Raw genomic sequence first — 26,856 nt, 5'->3', positions numbered from 1 at the left:
AATTCCCTGGCGGTCCAGTGGTTAGGACTCTGCGCTTTCACTGCTGAGGGCCCAGCTTCAGTCCCTGGTTGGGGAGCTAAGATCCCACAAGCTGCATGGTGCGACCAAAGTGGAAAAAAAAAAAAGGAAGGCAAAGATCAAAGAGGTGATGGTAGGGTGCACATTCTCTCATTAGGTATATTTAAAAAAACAAGAACTACTGTTAAAATGTGAATGGAATAGTTTTGTACAAATAAAATAGGGAGAAATTTTGACCTTTTTAATCTCATGATAAGATGTTGCTAGACACAAAAAAGTTTAATATGGAGCCTACCCAACTGCCCAACTGCTTCCAACCATCTCCCTTGTTTAAAATGGAAAAAAAAAAAAATGTTATTCTCCTCACCCTTCACTCTTTCCCCATCAAAGGGCCACTTAGAATAGTTGAAGGAAGGTGTTGCTAAAAAATAAATAGAAGAATTTCTTAAAGAGATTTTAACAGTGGATTTGTGCCAAAGAACTTTTAGAAGCTTACCCAGGGATGGTACTACATTCCTCACTGTTGTCCTTGAGTTGAAAAAGGGAACCTGTATGTATGTGTGTGTGTGTGTGTGTGTGTGTGTATAATTTTTATATCAATTAATTTCATAAAAGTATGCATTAAATATTTGTTGAATTAATTTGAATTCACCTTGTCAATGTAAATCTCCGTGCTTCCAGCCAAAACCAATCCTCAAGAATAAACACATGCACATGTGTGCACACATACACAAGATACACACACGTCATGTTTCTATTGTTGCAGTATCTGCTTCGCAGCTTGACATGAGATGATGGGTAGGGATTTTGTGCATAACTAGGGTAAGATTAAGAGAGGTTATATGTTAGAAATGTTTGGGGTTAATGCCTCACCTCAGGAGACTGACATCTAGAGGGAAATTCTGCTTTTTCATAGGACATACTCTGGTGACATTGAGAATGACAGACTCCTGTCACTCATCTGATCTATTATGATATTTTGTGTAGTTTTAGGTGAATCTTTGTGTGCCATTTTGGATTTTTATGTCATCTAACATGGGTTTTTCTGCAAAGGAAATACACTTTTATACAATGTAGACCAACAATAAATGTAAAACATGACCAAATAAGAAGAAAATTATAGTTTACAGCTAGGAAAAGAAAAAAAATGGTACTAACAACAGTATATTCTTATTCAAGGGATGAACTAAAAGCATAATTCCAAAGCAAAAATATTAAATTATTGCCTATGGTAAATTTTAGCAAGATTGATAATTATATTATGGCTTAGTGTATTAATTCTCTGAAATCCTGAAATTGTATAAAATATCCAGTTAGTTTGTGTTCTTTCGAGCAAAGAACAGAGGCAATGTTATTAAATGTATTATTTTTCTAAGCAACATATGGCATTATATAAGCTGTCATTTTTATTTAAATGTTTTAAGCTGAAAATAAATCCTTATCTTCAGGTTACCTTTGTACCCAGATAGAAAGAGGGGCCAGTTTTGGACTCTTTCAAACTAAAGGAATCTTCAGAAGATATTTATTTATCACAGTCAGTCCCAAGTCGATCAGCTTATCCATGTATAGACATGAGGAATTACATGGGGGAGCTAGTTTTGGCTCCATGATTGTTGGTTTTGGCAGTGTTAATAAACAATGCCATGAGTTTGAGTCAATGGGAGCTATGAAACCAAGGGTCACTCTTTCAAATAGTGCAAATAGTGCCAGTACTGCAAATAACTGGACAGAGAAGTAGGTTCTGTGGGATAAAGATGACTCTCTCGCCCCCAACCCTAAAAAATACCTAAGACTTTTAGTTTAAAAGCTCCATTCTTAGCTTCATTGCATATTTATTTTTTGTCAGTCCCTACCATTGTTGCAAAAGAACATTTTCTCCATTAAAGATAGTCATGATATGTAGTTGCTGACCACATTGCCTAGTAAAAGTTCCATTGGTTCTAGAAAAGTTATAATCCACCTGATAGAATTTTGTTCTCTGCTCACAGGGTATGAGAACAATAGAAGTTAATGGATAATAATGGTTTTGATGGAGCCCAGAGAAAGAACTGTATTGTTTTCTCTTTTCTACTACACTGTGTTTGTGGTAGAAAGCTGCAGGATTTGGAAGATCACCAGTAATGTCTGCTTTAAATACCTCCTATCTCTGGGGTTGGATGCGTGAGAGTATTGGTATATTACTTCCCTCACCTGTTTCTCTTAAGAGTCAGCCAGTGCAAGCCTATGCAGAGGACGGAAAAGTAAAGAGCTTCCTTGCTTCCATGTTAAATTATCTCCTCATCTGCATTTCCCCGTGCTCTAGCAGAGAAGCCAGGCTCTCTACTGGCCGTAGGAATTAACAGCAAGCTAAAAGGCAGTATGTAGAATAATGATGTTAAGCTGCCCTGCTAAATATATTATCTACCTCAAGGGAACTTGCCATTTTATGACTCAGAGCTAGACCCATTTATCTGTTATTGTTCTTAGGGACCAGGGTGATGAAGGGAGGAGAGCACAGGGTGGTCTTTAGAGTTAGAAGGACTTATGTTGGAGCCTGAGATTTTTAATTTCTTGGCTCTGGAATCCTGGCAAGCTGCTTAACCTCTCTGAGCCCCTTTCCTTCTGAAAAATGGGCAGAATCCATTTTTCCCATAGGACTATCAGAGGATGAATTAAAATCGTGTGTAAAATAGTTGACTGGCAGGGTGCTTGACATAAAGTAGGTACTGTTAATAAATGTTAGTTTTATCTTTCCTTCTCCTTTCTTCCTCTGTTGTTTTAAGGCCCTTTAGAGTATTAGTTTTATTTTAATATCTTTTCACTTTTTTTCCTTGTATTTATGCCTACATTTTTAGCTTGATATTATTTAGCTTTGAGTTCTATACTTTTGCATTATATAGTCATTTAAAAAACTTCATTAATTGTGAAAGATACTCTAAAGCATGTTTATTTGAATAATTATTATAGCTTGACTGCAGTGCTTACAGTGGCTAACAGTCAGATGCTAGCTAATGCCAGTCAAGTATGATTAGTATATGGAATAAATACTATTTTATCCCCAAATCAGTACTCTTGGAATCAGCAATTTTTACTACTTCAGATGTGTAAGTGACCCTTCTTGTTTCTAATAATTTTTTCCCTGACAACTAGAAAGTATTGCTAAGTATAGAAGAAAATAAAAATTACCTGCTGTTATCTTGTAAAAGGATAACCACTGTTAACATTTTGGCATGTATTCTACAAGTCATCTTTTTCTATGCATTTATGACACTTATTTTTAAGCCTAAGTTGTAAGCTTTGTGTTTTTTTAAATAAGATTTTATATTAGCTAGAAAATTTAAAACCAGAAGAATTTTTAAAAGCATTCAACATTCATTCACCACTTACAAGTCTATAAATAGAAGAAATTGTTGAGCAACTTGAAGTTATCTAGTAATTCTTCATGACTGCCAAATGGAACTCAGTAGCCTTTTACTGTGAATACAGTACCACCTAAAGACCCAGCACTGATCTGCTGCTGGAAAGAACACTTAACATTTCTTTCTTTCATAAATGCTAGTTATGTATTTGTTTCAGTAAAGATGTTTTATTGATTTACAACCACTAAGGGATATATGTAAATGATGAACCTGGTGCCACTGAATTTTTAATTTGCATTTTTTATTTCCATAAGTAGTTAAAAAAATTATGCTTTCTGTAAGTGAGAAACAAATATATATATCCAATAAATGAAGATGCATGATTTAGCCAGAAATGGATAGTGTCTAACTTTTAAAACCATTCTCTCCTTAAGAATTTTTTTTCTGAAGATGCAGCACTATATTGAAAGTTCTGAGATTTGGGGTCTAGGCCTGATTCTTCCAATTAACCAGCATTATGGAAGTAGACAAATCATTCAGTCTCTGGATTAATTTGCTAATGTCTGTTTTATTTCATAGAACTGAAAATAAAGGTTGTTTTGCTTTAATATACTTTTATTTCAGTTAATTTGTGTACGTGATAATAAATCAAGTAGCCCAGAAGAGTCTGGGATGGAAAATAACCTCCTCCCCCTGTCCCCCCCAAACCCCCGGCTACCATTTCACCATATGTTTTCATTTCTTCTGGTGGTTATCTTAAAAAGAGAATGTCTGTTAGTCCCTACTGTGAAAGATAAGGCACATATAGCAACCTCTTGCTTCCCCCTTTTTCTTCCATTCATTGTTACATTTTGTTTTATTTCTTCTATTTATCATTTCTTTATATAAAATGGTTATACTCCTATTTTTTGTTCCTTTTCTTTAGTCAGTATCTTAATCCTCTTCTATGTAAGGTAAAGGTATTAGCCTCCCTACCCTTCACTCTATCAGTTCTTCATCTGCTATTTTCTGACAGCTACAGAGGCCTCTGTCTCTACTTTGTACCAGTTACTCTCTAGAATTGCTGTGTAGCTGTTAACCTAGGACTTTCCTTCTCTTCTCTCCAGGGTTGGGAACTGTTTCCTGGATTCTGCGTGTTTTTTTTGCTTCACTGGTTGGTTTTGCTAAACTGCCTCAGTAGTTTCCTCCTATTTAAGTCCTTGCATATCATGAAATGCCTTCTTCTGTCGTCATGTTTGATTGATAGTTTAGCTGGTTATAATAATTCTAGGTTGAATAGTTTTTCTCTGGCAATTTTTATTGCATTCCTCCATTGTCTTCTGGCATCCAGGTTTCAGGATCTATTTTTTATTCCTTAATATTCTAAAATGTCATGGGATGTGTGGAGATGTAAGCTTTTATTTCATTCACTTAGCTCTTTACTCAGTGGTCCCTTTCTGTCAAAGCAGAAATTCAGTGCAGGAAAATTCTCTGTTATTATTTTTTAGATAATTTTCTTCCCCCTACTTTTCTGTTCTCTCTTTCTTGGACTCTCATTAACTAGATTGGTCTTCTATATCTATTATCCTTTCCTTCATTTCCTATCTCTTTATCATTTTTTGTTCCCTGTTTTGGGAGACTTTCTAAATTCTATTTTCAGTACTTATAGAGAATATTTTAGTAGTTGTATTTTTTAATTTTTAAGGAATCACTTCTGTTTTAAAAGTGTTCCTTTTTCCTAGAATACTGTTCTCTCTCTTTTTTTTTAATGGATATATCTTTCAAATCTCCCTGAGCTATTAGAGGGTTTTTTAAAGAAGGTATTTTCTGTTTCTTGAATTATCTCTATTACCCTCGAATAGGCTTTTTGTTTCTTTGTTTTTCTCATTCTCTTTTAACAAAGAGGACCTGGAATGCTGATATAGGTTTACTCTGCTACTGTATAAATACCCTATTTTTTAATAGATTTTTTTTCCCCTTAGTAGGAATCTGACTGGAATTTTTTTTTAATTTGGGAGGCATTTTGCCTAGGATTCTTCACCTTAGAGTGAGCAGGTATGGAGCTATCCATGAGATTGTGGTTTCCTCTCTTCAGGGCTGACTTCATGGATGTGTAACCTGTGCTGTTGCACGGGGTCTCGAGTTTAGAAGGGTCCTGCATGTGGGTTGGTCCTCTGCTGGCGTCTTGAAATCCTTAATAATTTTTGAACAAGGGACCCCACATTTCCATTTTGCACTGAGCTCCACAAATTGTGTAGCCTTCTCTGCCTCTCTTTCCATTGTCATGACACTGTGCCAGATGAGGAGGGCTTTTTCCCCCCTCCCTCCTTCCTGCTCTCTCTCTTTCCACCTATACCAGGAGCCTCAGCTCTCCCCTTAAAAGTTCTCTCATTATGGAAAATGCTTGTGCTCTGTAGTTAGGGGATCACTGGCACAGTTGTTCCAGAAATCTTCAGTTACTTTCCCTGTTTTCCGTCCCATTTCTTATTTCTGTCCTCTCTCATATGCACAGCTGGACCTCTAATGCACACCTGACTCCCAGCTCCACTGTAGTTCCCTGGTAGCATATAATGGGCACTTGCTTTCTCTTCTCTATTTAATCTGCTTTCTGTCTTCTAGAAAATATCCCTTGATGAATTCCTCCATACAACTTCATTTTCTCTGTTGTTAAATATTTTATTCCTTTTTGTAATTCTGTGCTTTTTGTATCACTTATATCTCAGGATCAATGGGAAGCAAACACATAAACTTAGTCTACCATCTTGATTTTGAACAACTTGTTTCCTTCTCTTTGAAGTAAGGTGATTGGATGAGTTCATCTCTAAGGTCCCCATATCTAAAATTTGTTATTAAGTGTTATACAGGTGTAAAGTCCCAACCTAAACTTAGATTTATTCATTCTGGCACCTTATTTTCTCATTTAGCTCTTCCCTTTTATGTTCTTTGGTTCATACTTTTTTCCTGAGTTAGGTATATAGATGTACATGTCCTTTGACTTCACTGAAAACTGCTAAGGAGAACTTTAATAGTCAGTAGTACAATCACAGGCTTTAATCACCCTTTTATGTGACACAAGAAAGAATTGTATTAAAAATACAAAAAAGGTTGTATTTTAAAAATTGTGACATAGGTAGCGTTGAATACATTTTAGTGCTTTCCTTATCAAATGAAAACATAACCATATATTTATTGTATATATATGCTTACAAATTGTTTTTTCTTATTGGTATATTAATTTTTAAATAATAATAACATATAATATTGATCTGATGATTTATTGACTATAACATACAAAAATTGTATAATGTGAACAATGATGAAAACATCGCAAGTCTTATGACTTACATGGTGTTTATGTGTTAAATGTTGTTTACTGACTTTTATTGACTGAGTTACTAAATCTTAGCTAAATTTCATCTTGACTCTATGACTTTTATATCTCACATACAATTTTATACCTTTACATACAATTTGAAAGATTTTGGGAAAAATAGTTGAATAAAATAACTGTGGTGATGGGATAATTTTACTATTCCAAACAAAATTTACTGGAAGTTAAATCTAGAAAGGACTTAGAGATTATCTAGAGTCTAGTCCAGTCTTCCAGAAGAATGAATTGTCTGGCTAACACAGCTGCCAGCCCACTGCTTACTGGGGTTAATTACAATAATCTGCCTGGCTAGTTAAGTGTCTTCTTCCTCCATTTCTGCTTGTGGTTTCTCCTTTACTCATTGTATGTTTGGCGAAGAGGACAACTTCCCATATGGAGGGCCACCTTTGGTGTAGGCTATACCAGATGTTCAACTGCCACTAATAAATAGATTTTGAGTTTCATTGACCTAATATAATAAGGTTAAATCCATGTTTCTGGGTAAATATCTTTTTCTAAAAAAAAAAAGTAGTGCTTAAATATTACATAGTTTATTACTGGAATTTGAAAAGTAAATTAGATCATTTAAAAAACAGTATTTTAAGGCTCCTTCAACTTAATTTTATTAATCATTATTATTTTAAGGAATTAATATTTAACTAATTTAGTTCTTAATATCTTAAAAGAATAAGCCAGTACCATGTATTTAGTACAAAACTTAAGCAGGGGCTGATATGTATTTAAATTGAGACCAATGATTTGGTTTTTGCTTTGACTTGTCACTTCTTAGGGGAGAAAATATATTTAGATGCTTAATTGTAAGATGATTTAGTGTGCCATCTTTCCTTGAGTAATTTATTTTAAGCTGCATTAGCAGAGTATGTGGAAGCATAGTGGCTTATCCTTTCTAAGCATCTTCAGAGTCATTTATTAAGTATAATTTTCTATGTGTAAAGAAATAGACATTTTATTTCTTTTTGTATTAAAATCACTTGGGAGAGATACTTGTTAAAAATTCAGATTCCAGTGCTTGCCTCTAGACCTAACTGAACCAAAATTTCTGGAGCTTAGAAATCTACCTTTTTTTGCTTAAAATTTGAGAATAACTGTTCTCCAGGAAAGAACGCTTTCAATGGGCTGGTGTTTTCTAAATTTGCTGGTTCAGCAGACATTTAGTAACTGCTAAAGTTCTCAGTATTTTAATGCTGACTAGACAACGTGATTAGGTAGACAAAAGTTTGGAGGACAATTCATCTGATTAGTGTGGGTGTAAAAACTCACCTGTAAATCTTCAAAATAAAATGATAGTCACATTTATGTGATTAATTAATGCTTTTAAATTATAGCAACACACAGTCAGCTTGCTTGTCTTATAGTGTATTTTGCTTTGCTACTTTAAACACTGCTTCTGTTGTTATTGGAATACATTTTCCTTTTTTATTTGATTGCCTGTCTGGCTTCCTTCTCAGACTAACAGCAATGATCACGCAGCCATGTCGGTAAGTAGATACAAGCTAAACCTAGCATGCGAATTAGAAAATAATGAATTTTCTTCAGGCTTATTTTTCTCTGCATAGGTGTTTATGGTAAATTCTAATTCTTATGGCAGTGTTCTTGTTACATTTTTAGTTTTATGGAAACCAAAGTTTGAAGATAATATTAGTAGTTTTGGTGAAGCAGTCAAGATTCTCTGGGACTTGATTGTGAAAGTTAATATCATGATGTGTCTGTGGTGAGGGCAGTGCTTTGGGAAAGCTCTCTGTGGTCACCTCATGCATGACAGGCCACACTTTGGAGATATTTTCCTTATCTGCAAATGAGTTCAATAAGAGTGTATAGCCTATAGATTTTTGTGAGGGTTAAATGAGGTAGTATAACATGAAATGTTTAGAAAAGTGCCTGGCATAAAATAAACACTCAAAAAATATTAGTTGTTATTATTACTTGTTTGTAAGACTATGCTTTTCCTGAATGCTTTTTCTCTACAACACTTACCCAAACTCTGCTTGTAGAAATCCCACTCAGTGCATAACACAGTGTGGTTCATGACCCAATGCAAATGTTTCTTTTTCACTCTGAGCCTAGTATTGTTCTCCTGAATTGCCTTAGCTTCTACCCTGTTTTAATGGCTTCATCACATTTTGCTTTTTATTGTATTTGTTCATCCTTTCCACCTCCAATTATAAGCTCTTGACGGCCAAAATAAGAACTCAAATGTTGTTTGAGTATAGATATCGAAAATTATTCTTATTTTTAAAAAAAATCTCATCTAGCATTTGAAATTTAAATGTTCCTAACCTATATTTTGTCTGTTCTGTTCTTATTTATATTATCAAAGTTCAAATTTTGATTATTGTAATTGTCTTCTAATTAGTCTCTGCCAATAGTCTCTCTTTATTGCAGTTCATCCTACATATCAAAACCAGATAATCCTTTCCAAAGCACAGTTTAATCTTATTTTCTGTGCTCAAAAACTTCAGGGTCTCTCACTTATCTACTGAATTAAGTAAAAATTCCACAGGCTAACAAATAAATGATCTCAGCCTCTTTCTGATGCATTTCTGTCCATGATTCAACAAAGGCATTTAAAGTGGAAAATTCACTGTGTCCTGGATCTAGCTTCAATTTTCTACCTTGTCTTCATTTATAACTGTAAAAATCTTGGATCTCTTCCAAAAGACATCTTTAATGTTACCTCTTTCATGAAGCTTTTGCTAATTCTGTTTAACCATATGTTGATACTTTGTGCCACTTTCATGGTACTATTTATATTTTGTCTTGTACTGTGGTTGTAGACTTGCCTTCTTTCTGCTATTGGAATTTAACCTGTTTATGTTAGGAACTATATCTACTCATCATTGTATCTTCTATAGCACTTAAGCAGTGTCTTACATAGAGTAAGTGCTTGATAAGTATTTTTTAAAGTTAATATGAGAGAAATAGTGAAGAAATGGACTACTATAAAAGTCATTTTCTATTTTTTTTTAATTTATTAATTTTATTTATTTATTTTTGACTGTGTTGGGTCTTCGTTGCTGTGTGCGGGCTTTTCTGTAGTTGTGGTGAGCGGGGGCTACTCTTCGTTGTGGCGCGCGGGCTTCTCATTGTGGTGGCTTCTCTTGTTGTGAAGCACGGGCTCTAGGTGCGTGGGCTTCAGTAGTTGTGGTGCATGGGCTTCAGTAGTTGTGGCTCTTGGGCTCTAGAGTGCAGGCTCAGTAGTTGTGGTGCACGGGCTTAGTTGCTTCGTGGCATGTGGGATCTTCCCGGACTAGGGCTCGAACCCGTGTCCCCTGCATTGGCAGGCGGATTCTTAACCACTGCGCTACCAGGGAAGCCCAAAAGTCATTTTCTTATGTGTTTAAAAAGTGTGAAAAGTATACTGCAGGGAGTTCCCTGGTGGCCTAGTGGTTAGGATTCCGGGCTTTCACTGCCAGGGCCCAGGTTCAGTCCCTGGTCGGGGAACTGAGATCCTGCAAGCTGTGCGGCACGGCCAAGAAAAAAAAAGTACACTGCAAAAATCAGAATTTTTGAATCAAGAAATTTATTTGTCAAATATAGAATACTTTCTAGTTTTGAAGAGAAAGTTTGCAGACTATTATTTACAGACAGTAATTTAGAAAATGTCTATATGAGTGTGATTTAGTAAAGATGTTATCAGTACTGATTAGAAATATTTGAAAGAATAATATAATAATTCAGATCACAACTCTCTAGATACAACTATAAATTTTGAAGAGTGATTAAAATAAAATAAAAGAACCTACAGCACCAAAATAACTGTTGCAAGTTGCCAACACTAAGGACAAACACTTTGACTCATGGAAGAGACAGACCCTCATGCTTTCACTTGACCTTTTTGCTCATTAAATGAATGTAGTAGTTGTTAAGTACTTATTAAGCATGCTAACAGGTTTCCTGCAGATAGACCATATGCATATTCAACACGCAGAAGTGATACTAACCCTGCCATCCAAAAAAAAACCTCAAATTGTTTCTTGTCCTGTATTTAAGAAGGAGGGATAGATTTTGGGATCAGTTTTAGATAAACATTCATGAGAAATTAAGAAAGATTTGGCATTTGAATGTCCAGTGTTTTGAAAAAGTTACTTATATGAGATAATTCTTTCTGTGGTGATAAATGAGGTATTTCTATGACACATTTTGATATTCATTTCCATACATTTATAATAAGTTACTTCCAAGTACACAGAAATCAACAAGAGCAAACCATTGACAGTATATCAGTGCATTGGAGAGAGATAACTTTGAGAGAAAATGTAAATGAAAAAGTTGAAAACAGTCAAAGCCCACTATTAGAAATAGAATTTATATTTTTTCTTAAGCTTTTTCATAATGTAATAAAACAGTTAAGTTGTTTTCACTGCTGGAAGTTAATTGCAAAAAAAAAAAGAAGCTTGCTTTTTAGTTGAAAATGAACATACTTGAATCTTATAACTTTAATCCTTTTAGGTATTAAGTTGCTGTCTCTATCAGCTAAATGCTGACTAATCTTGGTGAGAAATTTAATTTCATGAGTTTGTAAGTCTTATGTGTGTATGTAGCATAGCATACTTAAATATTTCCCTGCTGTCAAAGGTCGTAGAAAACGGTATTTTGAATTGCTCTTAATCAGGGCATATTGGAAGAAGTAGTAATAGAAGGCTTTTAGAAGGAAACAGCATGGGAGTTTTAGTAGGAAGCCAGTGGGCTAGGAGAGAACTACAAGAACGACCTGTAACAGATCAGGGAGATATAAACAGAAATAAGTAAAGTGGACTCTGGGACTTCCCTGGTGGTCCAGTGGGTAAGACTCTGCACTTCCAGTTCAGGGGGCCTGGGTTTGATTCCTGGTCAGGGAACTAGATTCTGCATGCCGCAACTAAGAGCTCGCATGCCGCAACAAAGAGTCCACATGCTGCAACTAAGAGTGCGCATGCAGCAACTAAGACCCTGTGCGGCCAAAATAAATAAATAAATAAATATTTTAAAATAATAATAATAAAAAATAAAGTGGACTCTTCCCAGCCTATACAAATACACACAGTATTAGTACATACATGCGTGTGCACACTTAAAAATATCCTATAACTTTACTCTTTCACGGCTGTAGATGAAATAAGCTACACCATTGATGCAGGCTTTATGAGCAAAGGATCATTTTGAACAGGAAGATTCAGTATTAAAAACAAATGAAAATGTACCATCTAGCAGTTTCACTACCAGATGGCAGCAGAGAATTCATGTTTAGAAAGTTACTTGAATTTTTGCAGATAGGAATAAGTTCTAGGAATGCAAATGTTATCTTTCCCTTTAACCTGTATTACACAATAGAAAGAAAAAAATAGAAGATAGTTCTCTCCCCCCCCACCCCACCCTGAGTTAAATAGGCAAAAGTCGAGATGGGGGAGGAAAAGAGACTAAAATATGTGGATAAGAGATTGTTTGAGTTGGAATTTATGTTTTATTGTGAGCAGATGAAGATAGCGAAAAGGAGGTCAGATCCCCTGGAGAGAAAGAAAGGAGATGGTAGGGAAAGATGTTGGAGTCAGAAGTTACCTGTGCAAGCCAGGGTCTGGTGAGGCTAAAGAGCCCCTACTTTTTTTTTTTCTTCCCTGTACGGAACAGACAGGAATGGATAAGGGTGAGGATAGAGCTGATGGGAGAGGTAGAACTGCTTTGGTGAATTCATATTTACAGAATGTTTGCAGGTCAGGTAGAGAAGACAAAATGCAACAGGCCAAGATGCTGATACATACTCATAAAAAGCTTATGCAAGATACTGTAATACAAAAAGTAAAGAGATTAGACTTTGCAGAGTAAAGTCCCAACAGAGGTGCATGTTTAGATGAATATTGCACATAGGGGAGGAATTCAGAAGATAAGCAACAACATTTTAATCACTTCATTTTCTTTCATTCAGGAGACTTTAAGCCTGGTAGGGAAGCTGTCATGTTTTAAATCTTTCTACCTCTTATGGAAATTGGTGTGGTAGATGGTAGCATTGAGATTTAAAGCCTTTGTCTGTTTGGAAACAAGAGGGGGGCAGTTGACCTACTTATTTTTCACTCTCAGGGTATTGTTGAATGTCATTTGCAAGATTGTCTTTAGAAAAAAAAGGTAAGTAGATAACTTACCTTGTTTGCTCCCTCCTCCTGAAACTGAGCGGGGCCCTGTGAGGCTCCCGGTCATGGAGGCCTCTTTTTTTTGTCCCCTATTTCTTGTAGGCAAGACTCCAGCCTCCATGACCTTGCCTGAGTTCCAAAGGGCAGATTTTGAACAGTTGCTAATCAAGGAAGGAGCAGCCAAGAAACCACCTGAGGCCAGATTATAGGGACCAGAGAAGCTCATCAAGATTAGGAGACCACCTGAGACCCTGCACACACCCTAGTCTTGTCAGCAGCCCCACCCTTTGGAAGCATTGTTATAAAACTCCTTATCAAATCCTCCTGGGTTGGGACACATAGTTTTTCAAGGCAGGAGACTGCTGTGTCCCCCTTTGGCTGGCAAAGTATTGATAATAAAACTATCCTTTTCTCCTTCACCCAAAACTCTGTCCCCGAGATTTGGTTCAGCACCGGTGTACAGAGAAGCTGAGCTTTCGGCATCACTGGTTTGTATGAGTTTTGTTTTGTTTTAATATGTATCCTCCCCTCACATGATACATTTCCCTGACTCTTTTAAACTCCTATCCCAGGTACCCCCTCAACTGGAAGTGACTCTAACAGTATTTACCCCAGCCACATTCCCACAATCTAGGATTTAGCCCAGCGAAGTTACTTGTTCAAAAATCCCTTAACATTCTGGACGAGTATACCCAAAACCTTTGAAAATTCCCAAATATGAGAATACTGCCGTGCCATGTAATTTCTTTCAGAAATGGTATAAAATATAATTGAAAACTGTAGACCTTAGCGAGAGTTATTTTATCCATGTCAGCTAACAGAAGACAGCAAAGCCACATTGACTTGGGGAGGTTGGGACTTTGACTGCATTCAGTCTGAGGGGTTCCTCCCTGCCCAATACCCGTTTCACAGAGCAAGTAATTCAAATGTGTGCCTCAGCAAATGAAGCCCTACTTGTACTGGATTCTCAGAGTCATTCTTAGAAGATTGAAACCTAAACATAAATCCTTGAATGACAAAGGCCTGCTCTGTGCTGTTTATATATACATGGCTATGTTTATAATATATCAGCCACCTCTTGGCTTGGGCGACATTTGTCCATTTTACTAATGATCATGTGGAAATGAAACTGTGTAACTCAGGTTGGGACTTGAACCCACGGGCCAGGACTTGAACCTGGCCAAAACCCAGATTGGGACTTGAACCCACGGTCTTTTAACTGAGATCACATGCCTGATCTCAGGACTTAATGAAGCTCAGGTTCTTGATGTCTCATCGCAGAAAGAATTCAGTGAGAGACAAAGTGATAGGTAAGAAGTGATTTACTAGAGAGAAACACGCTCCACAGACACAGTGTGGGCCATCTCAGAAGGTAAGAAAGGTACCAGGGTATGGGGTTGTCAGTTCTTATAGGGGTGGGTAATTTCATAGGCTAATGAGTGGGAAGAGTATTATAGCTATTTTGGGGAAGGGGTGGGGATTTCCAGGAATTGGGCCACCACCCACTTTTTGACCCTTATGGTAGGCCTTGGAACTGTCATGGTGCCTGTGGGTGTGTCACTTAGCTTGCTCACGTGTTACAGTGAGCGTATACTGAGGCTCAAGGTCTAGAAGAAGTCGACTGGTCCACCATCTTGGACCTAGTTGGTTCTAATCAGTTTATGTCGTGTCCTTGGGCTCTGTCATTCTTTTAAAGGTTGTGCCCTGCCCCCTTCCCTCCTGTTTCAGAAATAATCTGTGTTGTCTAACCTGTTAGTGATTCTGACAACTTCTTTGTAAATTTTAAGTCATACTAGGGTTGTGAAATAGTACATTTTAATGATTATATTAGCCCTAATACTCTGAGCTGGATGCTTATGTAAAAAAATGAGGCTATGACTCTGCTATCACAGAGCTGTTGCTTTGATAACAGTTCCTGGGATACTTCGGTTTTTCAGTCTTAATTCTTGTGGCTTGACCGTAGTATTCAGTTACCATGTAGAAACTTCTCTTGCATTTCTTACATTTGCCAAGTGAGAAAGTTATAGGGTCTTGATATTTTATTGCTTCCCTACTTAAACATGTACCTAATTGCCCAATTTGCTTAAATCAGGTAGATTTAAGAGGTAGGAAAAATCTTTCAGTTCCTACATAGTACAAACTAGCTCCCTCTTTGTGCTATTTCAGACGAGAGTGCATGCAGCTTTTACCATTTTATCCGGATTTCTGGTATAATCAGTAGCTTCAAAACCTTGACCTCTTCTAGACTTTCACTGCTCTACTTGTCCTTGCATTCCCTTTCTGCCTATTAAAGTTAGGGGGAGTTTGAAGATGTCATGGGACTGCCATGACAGCAACAATGATACTTGCAGAAAGCTAAAAATCTGGGTGTTACATGTCATCAAAGGCCACATTCAAAAGATTGTTTAAAAAAAAGAAAAAGGCCACCAAAGTTTGATGAGACCTATGGTTGGGATAAGAAAGCTGGGATAAGGCATGAAATAGAAATGTGCCATATATTACAAGTGTCCTGAAGTTTTCCAAGTTTGGGGAATTTTTTTTCCAACCTTGCGATACTTCTGTTTTATTTAATCCGTGTGTGTGTGTGTGTGTGTGTGTCCCGAGAGCAAGCCTTTATGTTATGTGTTGTATCCTTATGATTGAGAATTGTTTAGAGGAGAAAAGCCTAAAAGGGGAAAAAGGGAATTCATAATTGACTTTGGGAATTGTGGTTAACTGATGTGATAACCAATTCTGTGGGGTCTAGAGCTACTTAGATGAGGACAGAGAGAGTATGAGAGGAATAGAGAGGTGTAAAGGAGGTATTTTAGAGAACGTTAGGGGTGTTAGAATAAGTATATTTTGATAGACCTATGAATTTTGGGGGCATAATCTCAAAACTGTGTCTTCAAGATAGTGTTAAAGTTATTATTAAAACTCACTAAAGGAATTCATCTTGATATTTAAACCTTTATAACTCATCTGTTCTGTAGTATTGGGAATCGGAGACATTTCAGTTTTATATAGAGTGTTCAGCCAGAAAATAGATTAAAACATAACTTACTAGGTAAAGGAATCTTTGTGCATTTGTGAAATCACCTTGGAGATATTTTCATGTTTTAGGTATTTTTTTCCTGATTTAATAACATTCTTTACATTTGAGTAAATGTAGTTTCATATAGTAAAATTTAAATTAGTGATTCTTATGTAAAAGAGAAAGAAGAAGAATAGATTTCTTAAATTAAAATGTCTACTTTTCAACTAGGCATCATTTTTCAATTAAGAATTTAGTTCTAATTTTAATGTTTACTCCATATTTGATGAAAGACTTCACTCTTTTGGACTATGTGTTTTAAAAGGCTAAAAATTGTAGCTCTTTAGGAGACTGACCAATTCATCAAAATACTTCTTTTCGTCTTTTATCTTCCCTCCGAAAAGGCTATTTCATAGTCTCATAACTGAAATTCATGAAGCAAACTGAGAGGCAGTAAGTTTGAATAATATAGCAGTATTTTACTATTTTTATTTAAATAACTTTAAAAATTAATAACAACTTTAAAAAGCCACATAGAATCAGAATTAATAAATTTGCTTATCAATGTTAGATTTAATATTCAAATTGACCATGATTTTATTTGTTTTCCAGTTTTTCCTGACAAGAGTTACATAACCTTTTAAAACAAAACCTGTTATCAATTTAAAGATTAATAAATACAGCACATAATATTTCTGAGTCTATATTTTTTTAACTTAAATAAAAAGTAGCTTTTTGTGCCAAGTTGATCTTTTGTGGGGGTATAAATAAAGGAAAGTGGATTCTCCGGGGATCATTAAGGAAAGTAGACCAACGCAGAAAGAATGGTTGTGATTTCAAGAGTACATTTTTATGTTAAATGTATTTGAGAGAATGAAAGCAGCATTGAAAAATGCTTTCAAATAAGTACTATTGAAATCAAACCTTCCTTCTTTATTAGGCCTTTGAAATAAGAGAATGGTGAGACAAATGAAAACTTCAAATGAAAATTTAAATGTGTCAAATTAGTTTTTAAGTATTCTACATTTCTCCTACTATTATATGAGAGTAGATCTATCAAAACATTACTTTGAAACCAAAACAGTTTTGAGCTATAATCTAATAAAATGTGTTGTATTTTTGTTACCATGTCATTTTACGACATTTCAAAAGAAGCAGAGTATCTTTAGCCTAATCTATAATAGTAAATTATTTTGAAAATTTGGCTTGACATACAAACAGATGTGTTTTCTTGATTCCTTTTAAACTGAGGATTGGTGGTTTGTGGTTTATTGTTCCTGTGATTGGCATTAAAAGCCTTATTTCACAGCTTGCAGTGAGGGACTATTGGGTAAAGAGTGTCTGTGTTCCACAAACTAAATTCAAAAAGTGTCAATCAAGGTCTCACATAGGTTACTTAGAGAATGAGTTTTCTTACTGATTTCACCAAATGTCACCTCATGCTGTCTTTGATTGGCACAGCCTGGCAGGGAGGATGGATGAATCTGTCACCGACCGGTTAATTGTGTTGCTGGTCTCAGTCTGACATTAGGTCTTTGACTCTTAAGTGGCTCAATACAAAACAAATTAGCAGATTGTAGTCATATTTCTCATTCTATATGCTTTGACTTTGTTGAATGCAGTCCATAAATCATATTGACTGACACACAAGTAAATGATGAAAGCTGCTTTTGAGACATGGATCTAGAAAGCAGCACTCTGAAGGTGCCATGGAAGGATGCATATGGTTGACCCTTTGGGAATTTCCTAGGAGCCAAATGTCTCTTTACCACAATTGTTCTTAGAAGAAAAGCTTTTGAGTAATGCAAAAAGGATCTAATATGTCAGCAGATTCTCTTTTACAAGTTCCTTTGAAATATAAGAAGTTTGTCCAAGGGTTTTCTCTCTTTACAAGTTGTTTTTCAGCAAAATGTTAGATCAGGGTAAAAAAGTAGTTACGTTTAAAAGTTTGGCAGGTGTTTTTACTTATTTACTGAAATTTATGTTGTTAAAGAGGAGAGTGTTAATAATAGTTGCAATTAACTTTTCAGATGAGGACAGCAGAAATTTCTAGGTGCTTGATATTAAATGCGCTGTGTTTTCTCAGTCACTTCACTTAATTATTTTGGCTTTGTTTGTTGTAATGTTAAAAACCAGAGCATCTCTAATGAAAAAGGCTAGTTTTTAAAGATAGTTGTAAAAGTACTTAGATTATTTTTGTTCTAGAAAGTGATGCAGTATTAAAAGGATCAACAATAATAGCAAAATAGTGTTCAGAAAGGGGTGTTGTGGTTATACAAAAGTGTACCAAGGGCCACAGGCATCAAAAATGAATTGCCAGAGATGTTTTTGGGATGTGCAAGTTTCTGGAACATTGAAATTTTCTGTCTCAAAATAAGTAATAGATAAAATTTAAGAATATTTGTTCACATTTTATAGTCAGGAAGTAGACATTTAAAAAAGTATAATCTTATAGAATATAACTTTAAATATTTAAAGGATTTGAACCTTTGATATTAATTTTGAGCTATAAAAAAGGAAGAATTTTTCATTTGAATATTTTACAAATATTTTAAACTTCTATCTTTGAGAACAATAAGCCTGTATTTAATATGCATAATCAAAGGAAATTTTATATTAAGATTTTATTATTACATATGTTATTTAAACAAAAAGCTAAACGCGTGTGTGTGCGTGCGTGTGTGCATGCACACACACATATGTTTTCATTACCTATATCCTCCAAATTTATGGAATAGCCTGAATTTTTGTACTAGTACCATCATTTTGGCTCCAGTACTATTGCTACATAGTCATTTGTAGCATCTGAACCTGTGTTAAAATTTAAAGATCACCTTAAAATAATACCACTAACATTATGTAATGTGTTTGTTTATGAAATGAATGTAATAATAATTGTTTTGGCAATTTATTAATCTGCTTTTGCAGTTAGTACATTATAGTGGCAACATAAGTAGGACATGGAGCTGATTTGATGGAGAAGTACATTAAACTAAAATGCACTAGTTGTTCCATTTGGTCAAAATGACATTTCCATTAACTATTCTCAAGCCTATCACAATGTAATTAAATTACATGCCATTGATTTCTTCTTTTTCTGTCTCCCTCCTGCCCCTCATTCATATTGATATTATTCTGCTTGGGGAATGGAGCTGCATGTCTCCTAGACTAATTCCTCTTGGGTTTGGGGGGTCTTGAAGCATGCTGGGTTTTGCATTGTTTGTTACATTCCTTTTTGGCAGTTCATCAGTATCTGTCAAATATATTGTTTGCATCAGCTTTTATCTCTAAAGTTTTTGATTTAGATATTGGCATTCCATTTCAGATGCACAGTTTTTCCACTGCGCATAGTGTCTAAATGCTGAAGACTCATAAAAGATTCATAAAAGTTGCTTGTTTCTAGTCTGACTATAAATGTGTAATTTAATGAACAGCTGTTCTAGTAAACTTGAAAATATATTTATGTTTGTTCTTACTTTTCTAACAGATCAACCCTATGTAAACGTTTTTGCATCTATTATAGCATTTATGTTTGGAAGATTTTCATGATTTTGTAGCTTTATTGGCCTTTGTGATAAGTAGGAAAAAAAATATAATTATCAAATATCACTGGGTAAATATTTGTTAATGAGAATGAGGCAAAACACAGCACATCTTCCAAATGTCATTATTTCTAACCCTGTTAGAAGATCTGTTCCTAGATCTTTGAATCCTATCATGGGAGTCAATCCATCACCAAATCACATACTTGTGGTTTGGAGATAGCCATACTAGGAGCAGCATTACACTGGAAAACTTTACCTAAAATCATTTTTGTAATATTTTCTTTTAAACTTTTAGTTGAAATAAAAAGCCTGCTTAGAAGAGCAATTTATACTAAAAGCAATATTATATTGTGATCCCTGTAATCTAGAGGCTAAACATTTAAAATTATTTTTTATCATTTTAAAGAAGATATAGCTTGAATCAAGGCTGTCAGTCAAAATTCATGTAGAGTTTTAGGAGCTTATTATAGTAGAAAATATAATGATATATATACTAAAAGACAACCACAAGTATTTATAGCTCACTTAACTACATATTTCTAAATTATCAGATGATTTTAAAACTTAATTTCTAAAACTAAATGAAGATCTGTAGATGACTGTGAAATCATATTGGTATGCAAGCTTTTTTTTTTCCCTCCTAATTGAAGCTGTGCTACAAACTAATGTTCCTATTAGAAGTAAGGACTTAATGACTCAAAGTATATTTTATAAAGTATATTTTATATATTACATACATATCAAAGTATATATTATAAAGCATATTAGGTATAGTTTCAATTCTAATAAATTACACTATTAACTTCTTTAATTCTTGGCTTGGTTAATTCTATAAAGGAAAGCTTAAAGAGCATTATATGAATAAAATGTTCTGTCAATGTGACAGTTACTTTATGTCACAAATGTCATATTTTAATGTGCATTTTTAAAAATACCTGAGGCATTTCAAAAGAGATCTGAAATAATAAATAATGGGTTTTAAACTTGTACTTTAATTTTTCTGCATGCAGTTAGAGCTTTAACGATATTTATATCCTGAGAAGGACAAGTCAACAGAATATTACTTTCAATTCCTATGCTAAAAGACAGCCACTAAGAATACAGAAAGAGAAAGGCCAATAATTACTATTCTACCAAAAAAAAAACAACGAAAAAATGCCATGTATATAACTTTTGTGATACACGATGATATATTTATATGTTTGTTTTTTTGTTTATTTTTTGGTTTGGATATTTGTATAACAGGGGAAGGTTGCCCAGACTGCTTGCATGTCAGCCTGCCAGCATCTGTCAACATCATTAATGCAGATGCTCCTGGACAGTGAGTTAAAACAGATAAGCATGGGAGCCGTTCAGCAATTTAACTTAGATGTCATACAGTGTGAATGTAAGTACCTTATTGGTTAAATCTGATGCATTTCTAAGAATCTATATTTAAATTATATGAAAAAATGGTATATAGTAGGATAGTTCATAAAGGAGGGAAGAGGCCTGATTCAGTTAAACTTTCGGCAGCCTTAGAAGCAACTTCTTTCCAACAAGAGAAAAATATCTCAGTTTCACATTTAGGGGCTCTAGAGCGGGGGTCCCCAACCCCTGGGCCGTGGACCGCTACTGGTCCACGGCCTGTTCAGAACCGGGCCGCACAGCAGGAGGTGAGCGGCGGGCGAGCGAGCGAAGCTTCATCTGCCGCTCCCCATCGCTCCCATTACTGCCTGAGCCATCCACCCCCCCCACCCCCCACCCCCCACCCCCCTGCCCATGTTAAGGTTGTCTTCCACGAAACCGGTCCCTGGTGCCAAGAAGGTTGGGGACCTCTGCTCTAGAGAGGCACTGAAGTGACAATCCAGACCGGATAATTAAAAAGGTCATTCATTTATAATTCATTTTTTTTCCTTTATTCCTTCTTTTGGTCATTCTTGTCTTCTTGCCAGGACTCTCCTGAGGTTTGTAGTCAGTGAATGAAATTATTCCAAGTTTGTCATTCTTACTTTCCCGTAAATAACTTTTCAGATACCTGCTAAAGAATAATCTTAGGACCCTGCATTCCAAGTGAAGCTTCTTTTATATTCTGAAATTTTGATTCTCTTTCCCAAAGAATTTCTCAAGTCTTTACCTTTTCCATTGTTTTTCACTTTATTTTCTTTAGGTGACAAGTTAGCAGATTCCATAATCTAATGTTGGCATTAGCCAGTCACCTTCAAAATTGAATGTGCTATTTAGTTATTCGCCTTGTTATATATACTTCTAGATGTAGGTTACCCTTATACAGAACATGAGTTTATGGAACAATTTTTTGCATTACTTTCAAATGACTGGTACACTGATTAAATGATGAAAATCCCTGGTTGACAGTTTAGTCAGGCACCACTGTTGATAAATTGAAAATCAGTGGGGCACAAGAAGGATTATAAAATATTTATTTGGGCAGATTTTGCAATAATATATTCTCTGTGAAAGACGTTAAAAAATTAAATGTCGGTGGCTTGCACCTGAAGCAGGAGTGACAGATTTTTTTTTTCAACAAGTAAAAAATATTTGTCTGCTTCTGTATGTAAGGCATTCTGCTAGGAAAAACATATTAATATTAAAAAGAATAATTATATAGGCTCTTTGATCAAGATCAGTTGTTTATTACACAAAAAAAGAAATGCAAAGTTTTAAAAAACCCACCTATTTACTTCAAAAAAAGAGAAATACTGATCTACAAAGCAAAAGAAAGATAGTTTTTCCCTAGGGAAGAGAAGGATTCGTTTTCTTTTCCTAGAAAGCATTTCTAATTTTATCTAATTAGAAAACCTTTATATATTTCTTTCTCAAAATAAAACTATCATTTACAAAATGATATTTATCTTGTATTTACAAAAATATTTACCAAAAAGCACTTTTTAAAATGTTTCTAACTCAAAGTAATTGTTAATTCATTCTATGAATAATTTGAAACTGATTTCTTAAAGTTCTTTAAAAGCTATGTTACGAGAGAATTCCCTGGCAGTCCAGTGGTTAGGATTCCGCAATTTCATTACAAGGGCCTGGGTTCGATCCCTGGTAGGGACCTAAGATCCCACAAGCTGTGCCACATGCCAAAAGGAAAAAAAAAGTTGTCTTATGAGATCATTTCAGTATGATAATGCTTATGTAAACATTTTACATAAATATTGCTTGAGGGTGGTTGAGCCCTTTATTGGCATTTGGTTGTGTCTTCTCAATTAGATATTTTTGTTAAAAAATGGAAATTACTGTTTGGTTAGGCAGCTTCAGGTACCTAGAGCTTTTCTCTGTCCTCTTACCTCTCCATGAAGAGTAAGCCTAACTATACTTAGAGAAAGGCACATAAAACACAAAACTTTGCCTCTCTGTTACATCACAGGACAGTTTCTCCCTTTAGTTACTTATTTGGGTGGAGTTACTGAAGGCTCCTTTTAAAATGTTGATGTTTTCTTAAAAGACTAATCTCTTGGAAGAGATTATACCTAAGTATAAGGTATAACTCAGTTAAAGATGTCTGGGGTCAAGTGCAAGAGGAATAAACCCTAGCCTGATGGGGGCCAAGGTTCTGGTACTATAGATATGGAAAGGGAGAAACCAGGACTCAAAGACAAACCACAAAAAATAACTCAGCTTCCTATAAGATTATGGCTGTGGTTGGCTCTGCTCCTTAACCTATCAAATATTACTTAATCATTACTTTATACAGTATCACGCATTCAGTACTCACTGAACAAATAAAAATTGACATTACATTTTTTTTTTCCCCATTGGCCACACCACGAGGCTTGTGGGATCTCAGTTCCCCAACCAAGGATCAAACCCGGGCCCCCGGCATTGGAAGCTCAGAGTCCTAACCACTGGACCACCAGGGAATTCCCTGACATTACATTTTTCATGTTTATTCCACTCTCTTTCTGGTGCAAAAGAATTGTCTACTCCCCAACTCATGACTTTTAGTGATTGATACATAAATCACTTAAAAATGAAACTTAGGGGCTTCCCTGGTGGCGCAGTGGTTGAGAATCTGCCTGCCAATGCAGGGGACACGGGTTCGAGCCCTGGTCTGGGAAGATCCCACATGCCACAGAGCAACTAGGCCCGTGAGCCACAACTACTGAGCCTGCGCGTCTGGAGCCTGTGCTCTGCAACGAGAGAGGCCGCGATAGTGAGAGGCCTGCGCACTGCGATGAAGAGTGGCCCCCGGGGCTTCCCTGGTGGCGCAGTGGTTGAGAATCTGCCTGCCAATGCAGGGGACACGGGTTCGTGCCCCGGTCTGGGAAGATCCCACATGCGGCGGAGCAACTAGGCCCGTGAGCCACAGTTACTGAGCCTGCGCGTCTGGAGCCTGTGCTCCGCAACAAGAGAGGCCGCGACAGTGAGAGGCCCGCGCACCGCGATGAAGAGTGGTCCCCGCTCGCCACAACTAGAGAAAGCCCTCGCACGGAAACGAAGACCCAACACAGCCAAAAATAAAATAAATAAATAAATAAATTTATTAAAAAATAAAAAAAAGAGTGGCCCCCGCTCGCCGCAACTAGAGAAAGCCCTCGCACAGAAACGAAGACCCAACACAGCCAAAAATAAATAAATAAATAATTTAATTTAAAAAAAAAAAAAGAAACTTAGCTTTCTCTAATAATATGTTCAGAGAATTTTAGTTTTCATCCCCCCTTTTTTTTGGCCGCGCCACGCAGCTTGCAGGGCCTTAGTTCCCTGACCAGGGATCGAACCTGTGCCCCCTGTAAAGGAAGCATGGAGTCCTAACCTCTGGACCGCCAGGGAATTCCCTTCATCCCTATTTTAAATAGTGGTTTTGTTTGTTTTTTAATCTGGAAGAAAGCAATTTTTTAAAATACAAGGTTTATTTTCAGTATTACTGCTGTGTGTATGCTTTCTACATATTGGGGCAGGGAAAGGAGAAGAAAGGGAGACAGGAAAAGGAATTTGTCTAGGTAAGAGGAAGGCTAGAATGTATGGTAAATTTGTGAAGAGAAGGAATCTGGATGCCTTAGGAATCAACTGGGATATGGAGAAAATAGGCAGATAGTTCAGATGTAGAATCCTAGAAACTAAACGATCATTGAGTTTCACCACCCGCCTAGTAGTACATACTCAACATACTCCTACCTTGAAACACACTCTAAAATAACCCTGTCAAGTAGTTGTCCAGCTATTCCTTGAACATTTAATTTGGGAGATTAACTACTCTCGAGAAAATGAGTTTGCATTTAATATATTACTCTGTCAGTTTCTCACATTGAGCTGCAGTTGTTTTCTCTAAACTTCTCCTAATGGACCTAGTTCTGCCTTAGGGCTAGAGTCACCACTAGTCCATATTGTGCCTTTGTGCAAATTAGAAAAGATACTCCCACTGAAGGGAAAAAGTCCTCCAGTGTTGTCCCCTTTCTATGAATTAGAAAAAAGTTTACCCTTTTTCCAGCTGGGCACCCCCACCAAGGCACATGACTTATCAAGTGAAATGTGAGCTAGATTTCAGCCCTTGTTCCCTCCCCACTCCTCTCCTCAGCTGGGCACCTGTGTATAGTAAGCAGTCTGATAACTGCAGGTGGCAGTTCTGCTTAGGGTCATATAGAGACAACCGAGTCTTCATCCACAAGCCAATTATATGAAAACTGCTCTCATATCTTTCTGAATCTTCTGAAGGCCAGAGATAAACAATTCCTCTTACTGTTCTCATGTGATAATGATTTTAGGTCCAAAGCTCTTCTTTGAACAAACTGGTTTGACTGCCTTCTGTTTAATGTCTGATACCCAAAGTTGAATACAGAGATACCCAGGTGTGGGAGAACCAGTATAATATGTAGTTGGACTATCAAATGCATTGTTCCATATTTTGTACTTTATTAGTAAAATCCAAACTGTTATTACCTTTTTTGGTTACCAGAGTATACTCTTGAATCATTGAAGCTGTAGCGTTCTAAAATCTCTTTATCTTTCTCTTTTTTTGTGTGTGATTGTCAAGCTTTGTTTTTCTTATACTTGTATGATTAGTTTTTGTTTTAGAATTTTAAGATTATCCCTATTAAATTTTATTTTAAGATTTGTCCCACAGCTAGCCTGTTGAGATCTTTTTATATCAGAATTTAATATCATCTGCAGATTTGTAATCATGCTTTTATTTAACAAGGTCATTAGCAAAATGTTGAACAAAACTTGATATCTGTATCCTGATATGTAGTACATCAGTGATTCTCAAAACACGGTTCCCAGATGAGCAGCAACAGTACCATCAGGGAACTTGTTAGCAGTGTGAATTCTTTTTTTATTTTATTTTATTTATTTTATTTATTTTTTTTAGCTGCATTGGGTCTTAGTTGCAGCATGCGGGATCTTTCGTTTGTGGCGCACAGGCTTCTCTCTAGTTGTGGCATGCGGTTTTCTCTTCTCTAGTTGTGGCATGCGGGCTCCAGAGCACGTGGGCTCTGTAGTTTGCGGCACTCGGGCTCCCTCATTGATGTGCGCCAGTTCAGTAGTCGTGGCGCGCGGGCTTAATTGCCCTGTGGCGTGTGGGATCTTAGTTCCCCGACCAGGCATCAAACCTGTGTCCCTTGCACTGGAAGGTGGATTCTTTACCACTGTACCACCAGGGAAGTCCCAGCAATGTGAATTCTTGAACCCCACCTGCTGAATTGTGAATTCTGGGCACAGGACATAGCACTTTCTTTTTGAGTAGACCTTTCAGGTGATACTGATGCACAGTAAAGTTTGAGAACCACAACATTACATGGGTCTATCTGTTCATATTGACTTAGATCCATTATTCAAAATCTTGGGTATCTTTAGATTTCTTCAGCCAGTTGCTAATTCCCTAGTTGAATCTAACTCATAGTTTAGAATCTAAATCATAGCTCAAAGTAGCAGCTTTGCCAGATACCTTGCTGGCATATAGGGATAATAATGGCCATTGAATTTTCCTCATCTACCAGTCTAATTACTTTTTCAAAGAAGAAAATGTTACTACTCTGATTCTTCATAAACCCATATTGATTCATAGTAATTATTTTCCCTTCAAGAGGCTCAGAAACTATTACTTAAAAGTCTGTGACCGGGGACTTCCCTGGTGGCACAATGGTTAAGAATCCGCCTGCCAATGCAGGGGACACAGGTTCGAGCCCTGGTCCGGGAAGATCCCACATGCCGTGGAGCAAGTAAGCCCGTGTGCCACAACTACTGAGCCTGTGCTCTAGATCCCGTGAGCCACAACTACTGAGCCCACGTGCCGCAACTACTGAAGCCTGCACACCTAGAGCCCATACTCCGCAACAAGAGAGGCCACTGCAATGAGAAGCACGTGCACTGCAGCGAAGAGTAGCCCCCGCTCGCCTCAACTAGAGAAAGCCCCCATGCAGCAACAAAGAACCAACGCAGCCAAAAAAAAAAAAAAAAAAAAAGTCTGTGACTGGTTTGTGGGATTAACATAAAATCCTACTAGTCTGTTTTACACTAGTAAGAAATCCAG

The 26,856-nt window shown here is 36.4% G+C and overlaps 1 protein-coding gene across 1 annotated transcript in view; it reads left to right on the top strand.

Moving 5' to 3' along the window:
* Positions 1-26,856, top strand: part of EXOC6 (exocyst complex component 6) — a 198,422-nt gene that overhangs the window by 126,542 nt on the left and 45,024 nt on the right. Inside the window, exon 19 of the mRNA XM_061195100.1 lies at positions 20,631-20,772. Within this exon, the coding sequence (XP_061051083.1) occupies positions 20,631-20,772 (142 nt within the window). The remainder of the gene's footprint in view (positions 1-20,630; positions 20,773-26,856) is intronic.

This window comes from Eubalaena glacialis, chromosome 1, assembly GCF_028564815.1.
Source record: "Eubalaena glacialis isolate mEubGla1 chromosome 1, mEubGla1.1.hap2.+ XY, whole genome shotgun sequence".
Lineage (NCBI taxonomy): Eukaryota > Metazoa > Chordata > Mammalia > Artiodactyla > Balaenidae > Eubalaena > Eubalaena glacialis.
The sequence above is the reverse complement of the archived record's forward strand: the minus strand, read 5'-3'. Positions and strand labels throughout refer to the sequence as shown.